Source organism: Rhopalosiphum padi, chromosome 4 (assembly GCF_020882245.1).
Source record: "Rhopalosiphum padi isolate XX-2018 chromosome 4, ASM2088224v1, whole genome shotgun sequence".
Lineage (NCBI taxonomy): Eukaryota > Metazoa > Arthropoda > Insecta > Hemiptera > Aphididae > Rhopalosiphum > Rhopalosiphum padi.
The window spans coordinates 51,254,817-51,275,389 of NC_083600.1; the positions used below are offsets into that span (position 1 = coordinate 51,254,817).

Consider the following 20,573-nt stretch of genomic DNA (forward strand, 5'->3'; position numbering starts at 1 on the left):
TCGACAAACATTATACTCTATACGATACGTAATTTAACAACAAATCGATTTTATACGACATGAAATATTTACACGGTCATTGCCCTTACATCGAAGTATATAAATTTATTAATAGTTTAAGGTTTTTTTTTTTTTTTACAAAAGCTGTTGTTTTATCTTCGTGGATTTATAGGTATATATTTATGTATTATGTTTAGTGACGTGTGTCTTTAAATCGTATGTTTGATTAACCGTATCGAAGGATTAAATACATTTAACATTGAATGCTTGGGAGTTCGTTTTTTAAACAGTATTTAGTTCATTTTAATAACCATTTTAAAATCTAGATTGGATAAAGCAATGGAAATATTATAATAATTCCTCTAAGTTAAGTTTATCAAACTCTCAACTATTTAAAATAGAATAAACTTTGAAATGTAATTTTATGAACTGATAATAAACTCGAAATAATAACATATTTTATATTATTATTCTGAAAAGCTTTCGAATAAAACTTTCCTTTTCGTTGTATTCATATATTTGTCAATATCTATTCCCAATTGTTGTAGAGATTCCATCATCGTTTTAATGTTAAGATTATATTTTTCGTAGTATAATTTTTTTTAATATAGATATCGTATACATTTTTCACGATTTCCTACAGTCTATAAAATTACCATAAAATCGTCAACATTTAGGTCCATTTTCGTCAAATACAATATTATTATCTCGGATCGGATTCTCGGGCGTAAAACTAAGTAGAACAAAAAAAAACTTTATATTTATCTCGGACGGTTGATAAGATTATGTTACACTACTTTATGGTCTAATCAAATTTACATAAATAAAATAGACAATTTGTACAGGGATGTACAAATATGTAATAGATTTATTTAGACATGTCAAATTTTAATACAATGGAATTCCTGTCTTTCGCTGATACATATATACTGTACTGTGCGCTGTGCGTATCTACATAATATTATAATATCATGGTTGATCCGATGAGTCTATTTCAACGTTACAAATAATCAGTCGATGGACATATTAGGGTTAATTAATGCCTATACATTATTATTATGTTTGGTTGATTCTGTAACAATATCACAACGAAATCACTACTTATAACTTGTAAATACACAATTTTCATTCAACAATATATACAAAAATATCACCTCGGGCTTTATTCTGACTCTTAAATTGACAAAAATTATATCTGAAAATGACGTGAAAGTCGTAAAAATTTATATTGTCGTAAATTCTGATTACTATGGTTTTATGGACAATAATAATTATCGTTTCATTATGAATGTATTAAATGATTAATGATAGGATTTCATGTCAACGTGTAATATATCCGTTTAGTTTAAGTCTAACTTAGAAAATCTACGTATATACGTAGTTAATGGAGTTTCTGAGAACATTGTGTAACATATTCAACAGTTGACATATGGATTATTTCGGTATAGCATTATTCTCATAAATAACTTAACATTGTCCAGCTATAAACAATATTACCAATACAAAGAGCAAAAAGGTGTTTGTAGAAATTACGCAAAAACCATAAAACTCATGTGTATACCAAAATAAACAGTAAACGTACCTAAGTGAGTAGGATGGAAATTATTGCATTTTAGGAAAACGCCATTTTTGTTTGACGAAAATAAAACAAGCAATATGAATTGTGTTCATTAGAAAAGTTTTTACTATTATAATAAATAATGCAATAGTTTATTTTAAAATAAAAAATGAAAAATTATGGCGAGTTTGATCGATTTTTAAAAGTTTACTTAATAATATAATTATATAATATCATATATGTATATTATACATGCATGACGAAAACAAATAACTCTTAGATCATAGTAAATAAATGATAAAAATAAATTTACATTTAGTCATAGCAAGAAAACTTAAAAATATCATATTATAATAACATATATTGTCTTGTGTTGTTTAAAACTATACTGATCAAAATAGGTACTTATACTATAGGGAAAACAAGATATATAAATATTTTTTTTTCTGGTATTTAGTAATAAAATATTTAACAGTTTTTAAACAGTAATAACAAGTTTACCAATAGTATAAAATTATTGATTTTACATAAATAGTCTTTAATTTTAATATTTTAACATAATATTATACATATTGTTATGTCAAACGTATACAATACGGCCAAGCATTGGAATCTACAAATTGGTAATAACGAGCTGTGTTAAGAGAAACGCGATGAATTATTATACAATCGATGGTATGACAAAACCATTTAAAATAGTATAAACGAAAAACTGGGCGTGGAAAAATATTCACAGTTACATTTATTATTAATGAAAACATTCAGCGAATTTGGTTAAAAATCGAATAACACATAACATATTTAATGGATACAGTGCACATCGTATATCGAACACGGTCAACCCATTACTTAGGTATCCATAATAATATATACATTATTTATACGACTAGAAAGGTAACTGCTGTAATTGGTTGAACAACGGTAATTTCATTATAACAATATAGCATTAATAAATATATTAACATATTTATAAGTTTAAAAAAAAAATCGAAATTCAAATAACGAAAGTTCGCAACAATATCTCAAACCGTATTTGAAAGCAATAATTAAACAATTATCGAGTTTGCAATAAAAAGTTGTGTGAACTATTATCGATAGACATACGATTTAATTGAGATTAATATATAGTCAAGAAAATCATTATTTTGTGAAATATATAATATTATTATTTTATTTTTACTTTTATTTAGTTTCAGACTTTCAGTAATCAGTAGACTACATGCAATATTATGTCCAACATAAACGATTAAAATATCAAAAACACCTATACTCACTAAACTGATTTGTAAATTTGTAGTGTATATTTACATTGTATTCTGCAATTATTAATCAGACAATTAGATGATGAATTATTATCAAATATTGGTAATGAAAATAAACTGACAGAAGACGAAAACAAATTAATTGGATCGAAAATAATTGTAAACGGAGAAAAACGGGTAAATACGCGGGTACACGGTTATATTATTTCTGTGTAACAATATTACCTGTCACATTGCCTGAAGTTGGCCACCGTGAAGTTGACACTAAAGCAGATTTGTCTTAAATTTTAATTTACGTTCAAACTTATGAACAGATCTTCTTTTTCATTATTTAATTTACTAAAACTAGTTATGAACGTTTTTTATTTTTTCTCACGTTTTAAAGGTACTTATATGCAATTAAATTGTGTTAATTGGATCATATTCTTGTTAAATTATTATCAACTACTGCCCAGCTAATGTATTGACTACTTCAAAGTTTATGATTAATATAAAAAAATATAAACAATGACTGTGTTCTTGAATTCTGATTATTAATCAAAACAATAAAAATTGTATTAAAAAAAAAAAACACAAAAATACAATAAAGTATAATAGCAAACTAATAGTTATATTATATTGTTTATAGTAAAATTCGTTTCCTTCAATCAGTAATTACCACGTTACTGTATAGAATGAAAAATGTGCGCATCATACCAAATTGCATGTTGTTATAGGTACATGGCAAGTGGGAAGATAAAAAAGTTTGTATGTGTTACCTTATCACGAAATCATGAATGGGGCTTTTGGAATATAATAAAAATACAAATGACGATTTTATATCGAATCATGCTATATTCTAGATTTCTAGAACATACTCGTATCATTGTCGATTGAATAAAAAATAAAAATACTTTTTATGTATGCACACAGTTCTCCGTAGAAAAAGAAAGTATTATAATAGTACCAACCGACATTCTTATCGAGATTGAGATATTTCAATAATACGATTGAATCCGCGATTGAACGTGCAGAGCTCAGCAGTTCACGTAATAGACGATTTGTATGCCGATAATATAATTATGATAATTCAACTATTGTGTTTTTTTACTGTGTAACACGTTTGCGTTCACTGAAAGAACAATTTAAAATAAAGTTTATTATTATTTGCTCATAATGATTTAAAATAAAAAAAATAAACACATTTTATGAAACAAATTATTTAAAAATAATTAGAAAACTTTGCTGCAATGCTGAGAATTAAACAAAAAAAGAAAGACTAATCATATTACGTCATTGCGATATTGGTGGTAGAAACGTAAATCGTAAAATATATTATAATATATTAATGGCTATTATACGTATTATTATGGTTACTACATTACACGAACTTCAAAGATATTTTATATTTTGTTATTATTGTTATTAATATTGTTATAATATTGAATTCATCATGAAATTTTTAGTCAACACTTTATTCGATAAAATATATTAAAATATACCGTTTGAATACGTTATTATTCTACATAAACAAACAAAATAATATGGTATCAATCAATATTTTAATCATGAGTATAGCAAATAAATTATAAATAAGTATCGATTTTAAAGAAATATATTTGATACAATTAATTTTTATTTATTTTTTGAAATGACAGTTTACTTAAAAGACCTAGGTATTCGCCGTTATTAAATCTCCCTTTTATATTCATGTAAAATAGCACAGAAAAATAAATGACCTCTACTTAAGAGTTAGGATTAATAACTAAAAACAGAAAGTATCGATTTATTTCATGTTTTTATTTTAAGACGTTATTAAATTTTATAAAAATCAATTAAAATCAGAAAGATACGGATAGTGTAATGTACATTTTTTTAAAAGCAAAATATAATAAATTGAACGCGTGTATTGGATTCGTAATTATTTTACTATATAAATAAATAGTGATTACTGAGCTATCGTCCAAAATAATGGTATACTAATTCATAGGCTCAGGTGGGTAACTTTTTTTTTTCAATTTAAGTGACGCACTCATGCAACACACACTATAACTATTTTAAAACCTTAAACGTACCTGCGTGTTTGAATTAAATAAGCACAATTTAAAAATATATAAGTATGTTAATGTAACATAATAACTATTATTATTATTAATCATATAATAATGTTGTATAGATAATAGACATATTTTATTTGTAGAATAAAGTGATTACTGCATTAACATACTTATATTTTTAAATATTGTGCTTATTTAATTCAAGCACGCAGGTACGTTTAAGGTTGTAAAATATTTATATTATTTATTATAGTTGTACGAGTGCGTTATACACTTAAATCGAAAACAAAATGTTACCCACCTGAGCCTATGAATTAGTCTACCATTATTTTGGACGATAGCTCAGTAATCACTATTTATCTATAGTAAAATAATTACGAATCCAATACACGCGTACGGGTATTACAATAATTAATGACGGACGGTTCACACGTGATCGTCAAACGTTTGGCAAAACTATAAGATATACACGTGTTACAAAATTACAATGATTTTCTATGGCCGACGTTCTCTAGTTTAACGAAATTGCGGATGGTCTTCATTTTGAAATTATTTTTTGTTTTATTAAGCTCCCCAACAACGTCGGCCGACGGGCTTTACATAATATTTACACGATCATTCACTTTTTTATTATTGAAACGTTTTATACGTCAACAATAATATTATAATTCGTAACTTAATGACCACTATACAGTATACGGGTGTTTAACAATGTTTTCAGACAAAGTTTGGTTTGTTTTTGTTTTTCGAGTCATTATTTTAAATCACATGCTAAGTACCGCTGACAATACAACGCATTACCCACAGTCTGCATAATTTACGAACAATAACACACTACTTCCTATGGAATTGCAAAATCAATCAAGGCGATTCTGGCAGATATATTAGCATTAACTTTATCAATATTAAAATACAATAAAATATATAGTTTAACAGTGGTGTGGATAAATATATTTATTATTCAACAAATTTATCAACTTAAATTGTTATGATTATGAGTTATATCAATATGTAGTATAAAACATGTGTTCGAAAAACATATTATTTTATTTTTCTATGTTGAATACGTTATAACAAACAATTTGGTTCTTCAATAATGTATGCAAAAACTTTGACTGTCGTATACAATTTATTATTACACTTAAAATTGATCATGCTATTTGTCAACATAATGTATCCATTAATATATAACTATAGGTACAACAAACTTCTTAAATAAATCTTAATAATTTATTTTAGTTAAAAAAATATAAAACATCTACTTCAATGATAATATGAGGAAAATTATCAGACATTTAAAATAACATTTACTCGGAATCGTCTAACTATTTCATAATACTGTTCTAAAATTATGCAATATACTCATCTAATACAAAGATTAACCATAGATTCTTTTTTATTTTGTGCAGAACGAATGATTTATTTCTTATCAATTTAATTTTATTTATTTATTTCCTTTTGATTAATATTTTTTCGATTATTTAATATTATAATACTAAACAACTTTTATATTGAACGCTATGGAAATAGAATACAAAATATTATACTATAAAGTATAATTTTTTGGGACTACAAAAAATTGAAAATTGAGAGATTTTTGTAAACATAAAAAATAAACGTTACAAAGCATAACTTTAACCTTAAACCCATTGTCAATTTGTAACAAAATCAATATATTATATTTTTAGATAATAAAAAAAAATCGAGAATTGGAATTTAACGGTTCTGAGCGGATATGATAGTCTGTTAGCCTATATCACTAAGTAAATTTAATGATATGGTTTTTTTTTTATATGGCTAATAGAGTAATTTATTTTGAAATTTTACCTATTGAGTTAATATGCCGAGTTAATACCGTCTTATCGTAAAACAACGTGAATAGGTTTATAATACAAAACAAGTAGATAATACCTTAAAATTAATCAAAATATTATGAAAATGTCTTTGTGTATAATAATATGTAAAATGTATAATATTAGAAAAAAAATGGAAGTTCTCGCGAATAGTGTTTTTAAATTATAAAAAAATAATTTACATCGTTATTTATCGTTTAAATATATAATTTGGTACATATTTTATCTTCAAATAATAATTGTGATTGTTTATTTTTTAGTCGCAGTATGAACTATTTGTGATAAACATTCTGCTACATTTTCCAACCTTACCTATTCAAACTGAAGATTTTATAAATTTATTACACTGCAATTAATAGGTGCAAGTAGCTTGTACATTTTTGTGATTTAATAATTACAATTTAAATGAACTTCTATAATATAATAACAATAACTATTTTAATACGGCCTAAAATTACGGTATTTTACTTTAAAACAAAGTAGTCACAATGTGATATTTAGTCTATATGCTCTATAATTTTATTTTTTATCCAAGAAAAATACAGTTTTCTAAAATAAAATAATATAAGAAATACGATAAATTAACTTCTTAACTTTTATAAAAAAACTTATTATATTATTTAGGGAAATAATGCGTGCTGTAAATATATGCTGTTGTTTTTTTAAAATATTTTTTTTTTTTTTTTGGTCAACGAGTACTCACTATTATAAAGGCAGTTTAGTAATTTTGATTTTTTTTTAATGGAATTCAATTTGATATTATGGTCTTTTAATCGAATGCCTCTTTCGTCTTTTGTTCTTGTTTTTTATTTTTAAAATAAAAAAAAAATTATCTTTAATATATTAAATTGTTATATACAACATTATGATTATAATTTATATATTTGCTGCTTTAATACAAACTTCTGAAAACCCTCCAATCTTTTTCACGACATTATTTTTCTCCTAGAAAGGAGTCTTCTCTTATTTAGTGTCACGTCAGTATATTTTGTTTTATTTAATATTATTGCTTTTTGTTCGTTCAGAGAAAAAAATCTGTTCTTAGAATTATAGCGTTAAAATAAAATCTTGTATACAAATATTACATACAATCGGCATACTAATACACGTTTTAGAAAAACTTAAGCTACGGTGCTAATATTGTTTGACTAATTAATACATTTTAATCGATATTTTAATTTTTTATTTTTCAACGACAATAAAATGTAGTTATGTACTTTTTTATGTTTAGTGGAAAGATCTGAAAATTTGTATTGGTTTATCTTGTTTCAGAGAGTTCCGAGATCACGATGCTTATCACTGGTACTGTAGCTGTCCAATTAAATTTATAATCCTTGGCGGATGACCTTCGTACGTTTCAGGGAAATGGTACCAAATCTGTTCTTAGTTGCACTGTTTATCAATGGTAAGTTTTACATCTATTTTTATATTCAAAATAACACATATATATTAATGTAATATTCTTGTATAGTCACGCGAAGACCTATTTAATTAATTTATTAAAATACAAAAATAGTGTGCGTCGTTTTTTCATAAAAACTGTTTGATATAATACAGTATAAAATTTCCATACAACGAACTTACATTTTACAAAATATTTTTAAGAACTATGAGCTTCATTGTTAATGAATACGTAATTATACTTAACGAATTCCTCCATACTACGAATTTTTTTTGTTGCTTATTCGACTTCGTTATATGAAATTTCAATGTATAATATTATTGTAAACAGGTATTTTTTCTTCTATATCCTAGCTCCACCTTCAATGATGTTTTATTGATTATTATATTTAACATATTTTAAGATCTTAAAAACTACTCATTACAATTTCTATTTTGATAAATTTAAATATTAAAAAACAACAAATTAGCTACTTAATAATTAACTATCAAAACTTTGTTCGTTATTTTAATGAAAGTAGTTTGCGTCGCCACAGAACACTTTTTAAATGTTATAATAACTCTGAATATTTGAAAAAATGGCCATTAAATATACTTAAAAATACAAAAATTAGAACTTAACCAAATGCATTATTAAAGAAAAAATAAAACAAATAGAGATGAGCATGCTAAGTGAACTATCGTGTATTATAGTATATTTTAAGTTAACTTTAATATTCCTTTATCATATCGCATTATCGCACATTGATCACAATTGTAATCCAAAACTTTTATACAAGTCTATTATATTTTAGTTTTTTATAAAAATTTGTTAAGTTTTTGTTTATAAAATGTCCAATTTTATTCCATGTTATTAAATACAAATATTATTTGTACAACGTTACTCTTTGAGACATTTTTAATATATTTATTTATTTTTAATATTATGTAATCAATAATTTAAATATTTTCACTGAAGAATTAAATGCAAAAATAATTTAGGTACAATATACAAATTCATTCTTTTGGAATAAGCATTTCTTAGTAGTTTAAAACGTAAATGTAACTATACTATATATATGTATATATTTTTTTTTTAATTAAATATATTTTAAGTCCAAGACAAAACGTTTGTTGTCAACCTAAAGAATATATAAATGATCGATGCTGTTCGCAGTATGGTTGCAACTTGCAAGACGCATTTATCAAATACTATCAGAGAAACAATAAGAACTTTTGGTCACAGTTTTAACCCTTGACAAGTGAACTAGAGGAGGACGAGAGTGAAATAATAAGTAGTACCTTACACAATATATAATATTCTCAAAAAACTTTTGTTTGCGATCACCCCATATAGGACCCACATTATATACTTTAATTCGTTATTAGAGACAAGGCTGTCATTGGGAAATTCACTGGTGCATTTTCCTGTGCGTTTATAATGGACATGGATCGATATATAACAACGGCAAATAAAGTTATTTCGTTGGATTTTGGATAGAAGTTTTAACCCTGTCAAAAATGATTTATAATTCATTTTTGTTTACCCGAATGGCGAATGTTTTATATCACATGACGATATTATTAAAGTGTGGATATTTTAATTATTTTTATTTCATTTAATTTTTAAGACCCTTTTAAAATATTTTGTTATTACGGTTCTTTTTATTTTTTTAAAACCTTTACAAACAAATTAGATCATTGGAATGGCTTAAAAATTAATTATAAATTATAATTAATTGACAATAATTATTGTTTTTTATTTCATATTTTGGGTTATACTATAATTTATGACTGTTAAGGTATTAAATCTTAGTTTGTTAAACACATAAATAAGTAAATATTTACATAAACAAGTTTATATAACGTTTAATACAATTTAAATGTATTGTATATATATTTATATTAAACAAGTGTAGAACACTAGAATATTATACTCTAAATGTTCATAAATATGATGTAAAAAATATTACTTTACGATAACATAACATAAAAACGACATGGTATACTTAATTAAATTATTTATATAATGTGGTATATTATTATATGAAAATTATAAGTATTTACATACTTAGAAACAATATATATATATTTGAATCATTATCAAATTATATATATATATTTTATTCTACGATCAAACTATTCACATAAACCAAACATTTCATAATATAATAATATTATATATGAAACTATTAAAAATTATATTTGTATATTAGTTACCTATTCTTCATTTAAACCTACTGATAATTAATATATTTTTTTTTATTATTATTATTCTTAGCACAGCATCAACGACTTAAATTATTATATTCAAAAATAATAAATATTAGATACATATGAATAAATACATTGGACTCAATAGATTAAGCTATACATATCAATACATTTGAGGAATGAAATAATTTTGTTGATGTTGTCTTCGATTGGATCAATAGCTTCAAAGAATTATCAGATATTCCTAGGTTTTTTTCTAGTTTCTAAATGGTTTCGTACTATACACGAGGAGGTGCTTGACTGTAAGAGGTTCTCTACAGGTTTGGCACAGTTTTGGTTCTTCTCTTCGCATAATATGTCTGTGGGAGATCTTTGAGTGACCTGTTGTACGTAGTCTATTCATAGTTAATTCATATTTGCAATTTAATTAATAGGGTTTAGGCTAATACGTGGTAGCATTTTTGATTTATTTGAGTTTAATTAATATAATAATAATAATAATAATAGTTATACAATAGTAAAAATTAATTGAAAATTGTCTTACTTATTCGTATCTCAATCACGTGTAAAAACATCAATTTTATAAATTTATATTAAAGTTTTATTGTAGACTTTTTCATTAACTTTTAGTTTTTGAGTGGAGTTATGAACGTATTGGTATTACAATGATGTGTAGTTTTTTATACAATGTGTTGATGTTTACCTATATCGATCATCACATTTCAGAGTTACATAAATGCTTCAAACTTCAACTTTGTGGATGATTTCTGGTGAGAAATTGGATCATGTTGGTACTTTAGACGATAAAAAGTAGGATATTCTCTTAGAAAATTAAATAACATAATTTAAAAAAAAAAAACGGAATATTAATGCAACTCCGGTTTACAACAAAATCGATTTTGTATTGTTTATTGTAATGCAAAAATAAATAACTGCAGACTCTTGACATTTGTTTAAAATTAATATTAGCTCTTTCATATAAACTTAATATAATTTTCAATATTTTGATTTTTTTTAAACTATTTATGAACGATTGTAATCTTTTTATTACTTTAAATCAATATATTTATAATCTTTACCTAAAATAAATATGGTATAAAAAAAAAGTGAAAAAGTGTGATAACACTTGATGATAATGACGTTTAAAATTAGAATAGGAAGGCTTCCGCGGTACCACCTGGCAAGTTAATTTAAGATTCCTGATTGTAATCTTAAACGTTTATTTTTTTCAATTTAAATTAATAAATTGTTTTACTAAATCAAAAACCTCAACATTTAGTATACAATTATGTTCAATACAGATATTACAAAAAAAAAAAAATAATAATAAATATTCGCAATTTTTTTTTTAACTGCTCAACATATCAATCATAAACATTTACAAATTATCTGCAGTTGAAAATTCATAAAATGTTTGAATTTATCACTCAGCTAGGTTTTGAAAATGCAACACAATAGATTCTTCGTACGTTTTTATTTCTAGAAATTAAGAACAATTTTTAGCGTGCATTGTAGTTAATGTGTAAAGTCAAAATATGCATAATATGTGATTTGTATTATGAAAACTAGTTCAGTTTACCGTATTGCTAATAGAATAAAAATGTAATAATATATACTCCTATGAGTTATAGCCTGACAGGCTATTTCCGCTTGGAATCATTTTGTGCATACTATATGATGTATCATTGAATTTAACACATCCATTACAACGACTTACTCAATGACGGTGTACATTTGAGATTTACTAGCAGACCGACTTTTCCGGTTTTTAAATTGCTATTTTTATTTGAAAATACTCTCGGCAGTGGTTGTCATTTACGGTGTTATTAACATAAAGTACATATAAAGATAGTTTAGTTAATTGTTTGTTTAAATATTAACTGGCATTACTAAATTGATGGTAATAGGAATAAATGATGCCGAAGGTCTGATTGAGCTATTCAGCTAATGATTTGCATTTTCTATGGCCTGTGCGTGATGTCATAAACCTTGCAGGAGTTGCATATCCGCATTATGCAGTGTATAATATATTATTTATTTTCATTTCACTTCTAACTCTTAACTTTACCCGGATAAGTCGATACACACCACTGAGATATTGATGGTGTGTATTTCTTCCGCCGCATGTAAACAATGTTATGATATGAGCGGTGGAAAATCGTTTGTATAATTATTATCATTGTTTCATTGAATATGTATTATTCGGTTTCCGGGACTTATGTAAAATTATTGTTGGTAAATAAAATTGCGGGAAATATGGTTTATATTTGTTTATTTGTTATGAAATTTTTCTCAATTATTTGGAAACGATTTGAACATCAAAACCTCGATTGTACTATAAATATTATTCTATATTTAATATGGCAAAGTTGATTTTAAACAATTATACAATTTCCACGTATTAATATGTACGATTGTGTTATTCAAATTCATATACGTTATGACCTGTGATATAAGTAATATTAAACTATGTGGTAAAAGCACTACAAATAACAAAATTCTAATAATTTTCAAAGTAAATCATAGTCATATTTAAATAAAACGTATCATTTTAATGTACAATTATTATCAAAAAACTACCTCCTCTCGATAAAACTATCAATGAATATTAACGCATACAGTACATTTTCGCTATATATACCATTCAAAAATGTAATCGTGGTCCATGACTAATTATGTGATTCAATAACTTAATTAAAAAACATTGATTTTTATTTTTTAAATAGTTTGACATAGTTTATAATACCAATAATAATCATTTATAAAATAAATTGAATGTCTTAAATTTTTTGGTAAGTTTTGAAACTAATTTAAGTATTCGTTATCGCTTAATCTAAATCCCCTCTCTTATTTATTACTTATACAAATTTGGAATTTATACTTTATTACGGATAAATAATCGTCACAATTAAATAGAAAAAAATGCTGTTCTAGATAATTGGTCCTATATAAATATACGCCTTATTGTTAATACATTGGCAAGGTTATTTTTAAAACAGATACAATTATCATTTTAAAATAGTATACAATTTATAAAAATTTCTATTTTTGAAAAATGCTATACAAATAATTAGTTTTTTTTTATTAATATAATTAAACAAATTATTCGTGAAAAGTCTAGAGCTATTATAAATTTCCCATAGAATTTTGATGTAAAAAACTAATTTTTACAGAATAAAGTTTATCGTTTTTTCAAAAAAAATACTACAAAACTCTACAACATCGATTTAACATTTTACTTATTAATAGAATAATACCACGTGAAATATAATATCTCTTGTATAATATGATTATATATTTTTTAAAAGATAATATTCCAAATCAGTCAAATAATATAACACAATGATTTTCTTGAAAATATCGCCTCACAATTAACTACCAGTTGAACTTATTGTATAATACATCAAATTAATATTATTGTACGATGGTCAGTAATCAATAAATTGTTTCTATAATTTGAATATCTGTATACTTTTTTTATCTATAACCCGAAAGACGCTGAATATTGAAAAATATTTTATAGTCGTTAAAGGCTTTTGAAAATTGAAGGAAAATCAGTGCAATTATGCAGTGGTATGCAAAAGGTGCATTTTTTAGATTTTATTATACAACCATCATACTCTGTGAATTTTTTCAATTTTTACTGTAAAGCGTTCAATCTGTAATTATTATTACGATCAGTATGAATGTGGAAATATATAAAGCTTGACATAGGTACATGATAATAGCAGCCCCCCCCAAAGGCAACACTTTATAACTTGGTTAGATTAAATTTAAAATGTACCTATTTAATATATATATGTTAATTGCAATTTAAATAAATACATTGTATTTGACATAATATATGTATTATAAAATTTTGTTATTGTTTTTAAATCTGTATTACATAAGGTCATATAATAGTTCTAAAATGGCTAATAAAATTGCTATATAAAAAAAAAAAATGATCAGCAAGTTATTATGTCAAAACCTTTAAACTCTATGATTATTTTAATATAGTTAACTCATCCTGTTCGACTATAAAATAGTCGTAATTAATTTTAATTTTTTTCATGAAAAATTAAACGTAACTACATTCTACTATAATAATATGTACTAAACCGAAAATATCATAATAAATCACCACGATAATAACTATACTAAACTATAAATTATCATATAACATGTCTTATATTATAATATTAAGCTATAGTGTTTTGGTTTTTGTGTTAGGTTTTTAATTTAAAATATTTAATACTTCAAATATAACGATGATGAATAATATCACAATCACCATGAACACCTTCTGAGAGTATGCGTATGTTTTGGCTGTGAAACATACTAAACAATCCATCATTGACCGATGCCGTGTCACGTGACTCAATTAAGAACGGCTGCTCCTAACGTACTTCAATCTTACCCTCCCCCTCACCACCGCCCATCAAACGTCACTCACTGGTTCCTAACCACCATGTCGAGGTGAACGTATAATGTCTGCGCGTGTGGAGATGGTATAAACATTCATCATGTTCACTGTTGAATGGTGATCCATTAAATACGATGGTTCAAACAATTTTTCCACCCCCGCCACCTGAAAAACGTCCTTTTAACATCTATCTAGTCCGTTATGGTATTAATTATGACGCCTTGGTATTTACCGGCTGGCGGTGGGTAAAGCCGTCAATAATAAGATATACGTTACCCTGAAATTGGTTCGGATACCACCCTGCATCGGATATACGCTTTGGAACTCAAATCGGATACAGGAAATTGTCTTTGTTTTAATAGTATTTAACAAACTTGGTTTTATTAAGCTGCATAAACTGAAGTTATAGCCTACCTATAATATTAAAAACTGTGTATAAAAAATACTTATTAGTTTTTATGCATTTTTAACAATATTTTATGACTAAAATTATTCTAAGACGGCGTCCTGTATTATATGCAATTATTAGTTATTCGGGTAATGTTTTTATACATAATTTTAATTTACTAAAATATGTTTATTCATAATATTGGTAATATAGATGAAAATCAATAGTTCGTAATTTTAGGATATTACTTTTTAAAATAGACACAAAAAATATAAACACTGGAGAACAATATTCTCTGCTGCATAATAAGGTTTCAAATGTGCCACATCACTATCACGGATGTGTTAAATTTAATTCGCACAGAAAAATCATTCAGCTACTGTCTATATTATTAAATTTATTTTATTATTATGTTCATATTGCCTATTAATTATAGTAATTTATTTTAAAATTGGTAATATAGTATGTTGAATTAATTTTTCTAATATAATAAATAAGTAAAATATTGTTGATAACTTTTAAGACACCAATGACTTACCGATGAACAACGCGTGAATAGTTCGATGGTATGAATAAGTAATAGAATGATATTTTTGAATTTCAAACAAAATAATGTTCGGTAAAATTGTTTTTTTTTTTCAACAAAAAAAATATTAAAAAACAAAATTATTTTATAACAAAAATTTTTTCTAAAACTCATTCCTTGTTTCCTGTTTAGATACGTTCTTTTTCTCCCCTGATAATTATAAGAAATAATGGATTTTTTTCAATTCTCATTGATCTCATTTTAAAATACAAAGTATATCGAGTTTATAGCGAGAAATACTTTATATTATGTTACATTATATGTTATTCTTTGGACGACTGTAATTAATATAACATTTTCAATAGCTTATTGTGTTAGAAATGACACAGCACGTAATAATATTACATTACATATTATAATATTCGACAATATGTTTTAGTAATCATTATTATTTTATCTCAGAGTTTATTTTTCATTATTTATTATTGAAAATGACTTATTATAATGTAAATACAGATTTTATAAAATGTAAAAATAAATAATAATAATTCTTTAAGATTGACTGATTTGCTGATACTAAGTCTTTTCGTACATAATTGACCATTGAAGTATAATATTTTAATCCTAAACAACGCTAAGCAAATGTAAATTATTATTATGCTTGAAAAATTTGTATTTTAAGTACAAATACCAGTATTAAATTATAACTAATTATGAATATATTTTCTAAAGCTCATAAACAGTGCTCCAATAGGAAATAAATACAAATAAACGTTTTTTTTTTTAATTGTTTGATCTTTTTTTAATGTTTTAGTCATGTACTCGTATACATTTTTTTTCAAATACAATTTATATCATAATAATGATATTTATCTCTAACGGTTAATTACAAAACAAAATAAAATGCACAGCACAACACAATGATATACGCTAAACAGAGGTTATGGGGTTTGTTCACCGTGGTTTTTCGTAATCCTCAGTTTAGTAAACATGTTACGATTTAAAGCTAGAACATGGATAAAATATACTTTTAAAAATACAAAATCACATCATTACTCTGAAAAATGTATTTATTTTACGATGGTTGGTAATAATATTAGTTTTTATTGTGAAATAGTATTTTATCATCTCTCGAAGAGCCAATTACAATATAAATATTCATACAAATTGCAAAATATTAATCATTTTATTAGTTTGTTAAGTTAAGAATATATAATGATATTTTAATTAGGGGCTTAGTTAAAATTAATTGAAATAGTTTTACAATTAATATAGTAATGTATAGATGCCAATTCAAACGCAATATTAAATAAGAAAAAAAAAATATTGCCATAATTTATTTATAGATTAGTTTAATTTATTTTTAGCTCATACACCCACCAGTGACTTTTCCCAGATTATGAAAAAAAAAAATACAGAACTGTTACAAGTAATACCGATGTTGTCATTTTTAATCACATTAAGAATTTATTGAATTATTATCATTATTTATTTTTATCAAATTGTATCCAGGACTATGTAATTTCAAAAAAACAAAAAAAAAAAATCAAAAAAGCACTTATCATGTCCAATATATTAATCATGATATTATAATAATATCAATATTGTTAATTTAAATGTAACACAATAATTTTATATCATGACTAAAAATAAGCATTATTAATTTTAAAAAAACTAATACATCTAGACTAGAATATAGTATTCGATATTAAATCAACAAACATTGATATATAATATTATATGAATATACAGCATGGCGTATATTATATATATTTAAATTCCAATGTTTACAAAATATTCAAATATTTTATGTTCTATATATGTATATATATTTTATAATATATAATTGATTATGATATTCCTTAACTTTGCGACGACAAGGTGTGATGACGTCGGAAAACATATTTTATCAATACGGTCGATGTATCGGAAGAAAATCAAACGCATACGGAAATGTGTGTAGTCAAATGAAGTATACTTATATATACCTTATTGTATATATAAAGTGATTCTTTTATCGTGTAAACAGTACATAACAATAAACAGTCGTTTTTATCAGTAAATGTATATGTTTTTGAATACACATATCTTTGCATAATTTGAAATAAATTTTGTTGTATTTTTTAATACAATCCTACTAGTCGTTACCGGACGTATTTTAGATTTTGGCGTTAATCTGCTACGTTTATCTGATCGTTATTTAAATTAAATTGATGGCTAATTAACTACGTAGGTACTTTAATATGAACATAAATTATGTTTTACTAGAACGATTTCCAATTATTTGTGTATTTTAAAATAAATAAAAATATATCAATACAATAATAATTGCATCGTGTTTAATGTTATCGATTAACGTATGAGTGAAATGTAGGAAAATAACAAAATTTCCACCCGCTGCTTCCTGTAATGTTTTAATTCGAAAATTCAAATTTTACACTGCAAAATCACAATACAAGTTTTTGTTTGGCCTGATCACGGACGGTATACAAGTGACCGGAATTAAAAACACTATACAATAAATACACATGTGTGCGCATTGTATAGGGTCTTGTGAATGGGGTTCGTGACAAAAGTTACTTCATTATCCGCCGGAACCGAATGTTGTGGAACGTCTATTTGTCAGGCACGACAATGGGCCAAAGTCAAAGTCTCGCGCGTCGCTCACCGTATTACATCATGTGCGTTTGTACCGCGTAATGTCGGAACGTTGACCGGCGGCAGAAGCGTTTGCCGTTTAGTCGATCGCGCTGCCCCGGGGACGGCCAGGTTAGTTTGTTTTGAAAACGGTTATCTGAAAGGATTTTGGGTCGACGGGAAATTGGAAAATTCCATTTGACAGTTGCCAGACTGCTAGATATATCTCGCGATATAATAATCGAAAGCACACGGTGAAAAACTTTAAAAATTCAATGAGGGATTTTTTTTTTTTTTTACTACAATTTCATTCCGAATAATGTCGTATTGACGACGACTTGTCGATAAATGATTGAACACAAGGGGATCGAGTTTCCATTTTCTTACTTTATTTATTTTTTGTACCCGAATCGAATTCAATCAACGTCTTCAATCACGGATATGCATTGTTATACAATATACATTTATATAACTATTTTTGTAGTCGAAGATTATAATAGGACCCAAATCATTTTATATCAATTCGAGTAATAAGTTTATCGTTAAAAACTTCAGTCGGTCGTAAAATAAGGTAATTGATAATTTTGATTAGTCAAAATATATTATCGTGTTACTAAAGATTCCATTTTAGATAAATATACTATATTAATGTTGACTGTGTGTGCTACTTAACTTAACGATATCCGATGATGATATAGCTCACTTTAATCATTCCCAATGCTAGTTTAACTAAATTGTGTTTAAATAGAGATAGACTATTTATGAGTTTTACTAATGATTAATCATTGAATACGTAAAACAATTCTTCGAAAACGATCTGTCAGCACTAAATTTTTTGTAACCATAAATTTCTATTATCATTGTTTATTATAGTAATTTATTTTCCTAATACATGTATTCTAGTCTAGATTATATTATATAGGTAATGGCTTACGATAAATCTAAATATTTTTAAAATTGAATTGCGTAAAGTAAATGTATAATAATACTATGTAAATATTCTAAGTAAGTAAGTAAGTAAGTACCTATGAATAACTTAGAATTGCAACAACATAAGAAATATCTAGTTAATCTTAGATTAAACATTACATTTTTTCCAAAATTTGAAATTCTAAAGTTTCAATAAAAAACAAAAAAAAAAAAAAATTAAAATATTTTGAAGATCATATACCATTATTATGTGTATAGAACACTAATATAGATATTTAGTGAAATTGTCAAGTATCTATGGTATTATTAATTTTTAATTAAAACCAATTAAGAAATCCCCGTTTTTCCATCATTATTTTTATTTTCCCTAAAACTTTGAAAAGTATTAGGAATTATTACTATTGACACCTCAAAGTGCCAACTAAATTCAACTTTCTATCAAAAACCATCCTCAAAGATAAAGATAGAATTATTTTTTTCTCTTTTAAATTTATAAAGAAACGCAAAAAAACAAATTGTTGTAAGATCAGTTCATTCATTTCTCCGTTAAAATCCAAAGTTAAAAATTAATTGTTCTTTTCAAATGAATTATTATCATGTTTATTTATGTAAATAACTATGGTATTAAAATGTACACTATAAATTTTAAATAAATAATATAATTGTTTAGCCTATATTATAATGTCATAATTGATTGTTTAAAGGTAAAAAATATACCTTAATACTTTTTGGGAATATTTTCGTTTGTTTGTTTGAATTTAAATTAATAAAAACGTGTCCTAACCTTGTTCAATAAATTATAATAATATAATCAATTTTTGTTGTATGTAATTAATATTCTGCAAATATTTTTAATACATCTTTAATCATTTTACAATAGTAATAAAAAATAATAATAATCTAAATCGATTTAATCAGCTTCAATCTAGAAACATATTTGGCAACCTGGCAAAAAATAATTGCTTGCATTAATTAACAAACGAAAAAAAGTTCATGGGTGTTGAGTTTACAAAGTTTTAATATTAAAATAATTAAAATTATAACTCATGATCAATTTTTCTGATTTTTTTTTCATTCTTAACTTCATTAATGCTCATTAACTCTTAAAAGCATGTAATTTAAAATAATGGAATAAACTAAATTTTTAAATTTATATTACTCTTAATAATAAATTAAGAGTAATGTTTTACTAACGTGTCAAAAAAAAAAAAATAAAAATATTTTATGGTTCAAGAATATTCTTTTGGGTGACATGTAGTAAATCAACATTAAAAATGACGGGTTGTGTATTGTACAAAAATCGAAATGTATTAAAATTATGTATTTATTACATGGAAAAAAATGGAAACGAACTTCCTTCAACAGATGGATCGAATTCTGTGAC

General features: G+C 25.0%; 2 protein-coding genes across 3 annotated transcripts in view; both read left to right on the forward strand.

Moving 5' to 3' along the window:
* LOC132930817 (zwei Ig domain protein zig-8-like) overlaps positions 1-20,573 on the forward strand; it is a 225,103-nt gene that overhangs the window by 25,038 nt on the left and 179,492 nt on the right. For both annotated transcript variants that reach the window (XM_060996891.1, XM_060996890.1), the window contains exon 2: positions 7,982-8,114. In XM_060996891.1, coding sequence (XP_060852874.1) covers positions 8,051-8,114 — 64 coding nt within the window. In that variant the 5' untranslated portion in view covers positions 7,982-8,050. The remainder of the gene's footprint in view (positions 1-7,981; positions 8,115-20,573) is intronic.
* LOC132930816 (ATP-dependent DNA/RNA helicase DHX36-like) overlaps positions 1-20,573 on the forward strand; it is a 242,856-nt gene that overhangs the window by 13,007 nt on the left and 209,276 nt on the right. The window lies entirely within an intron of this gene.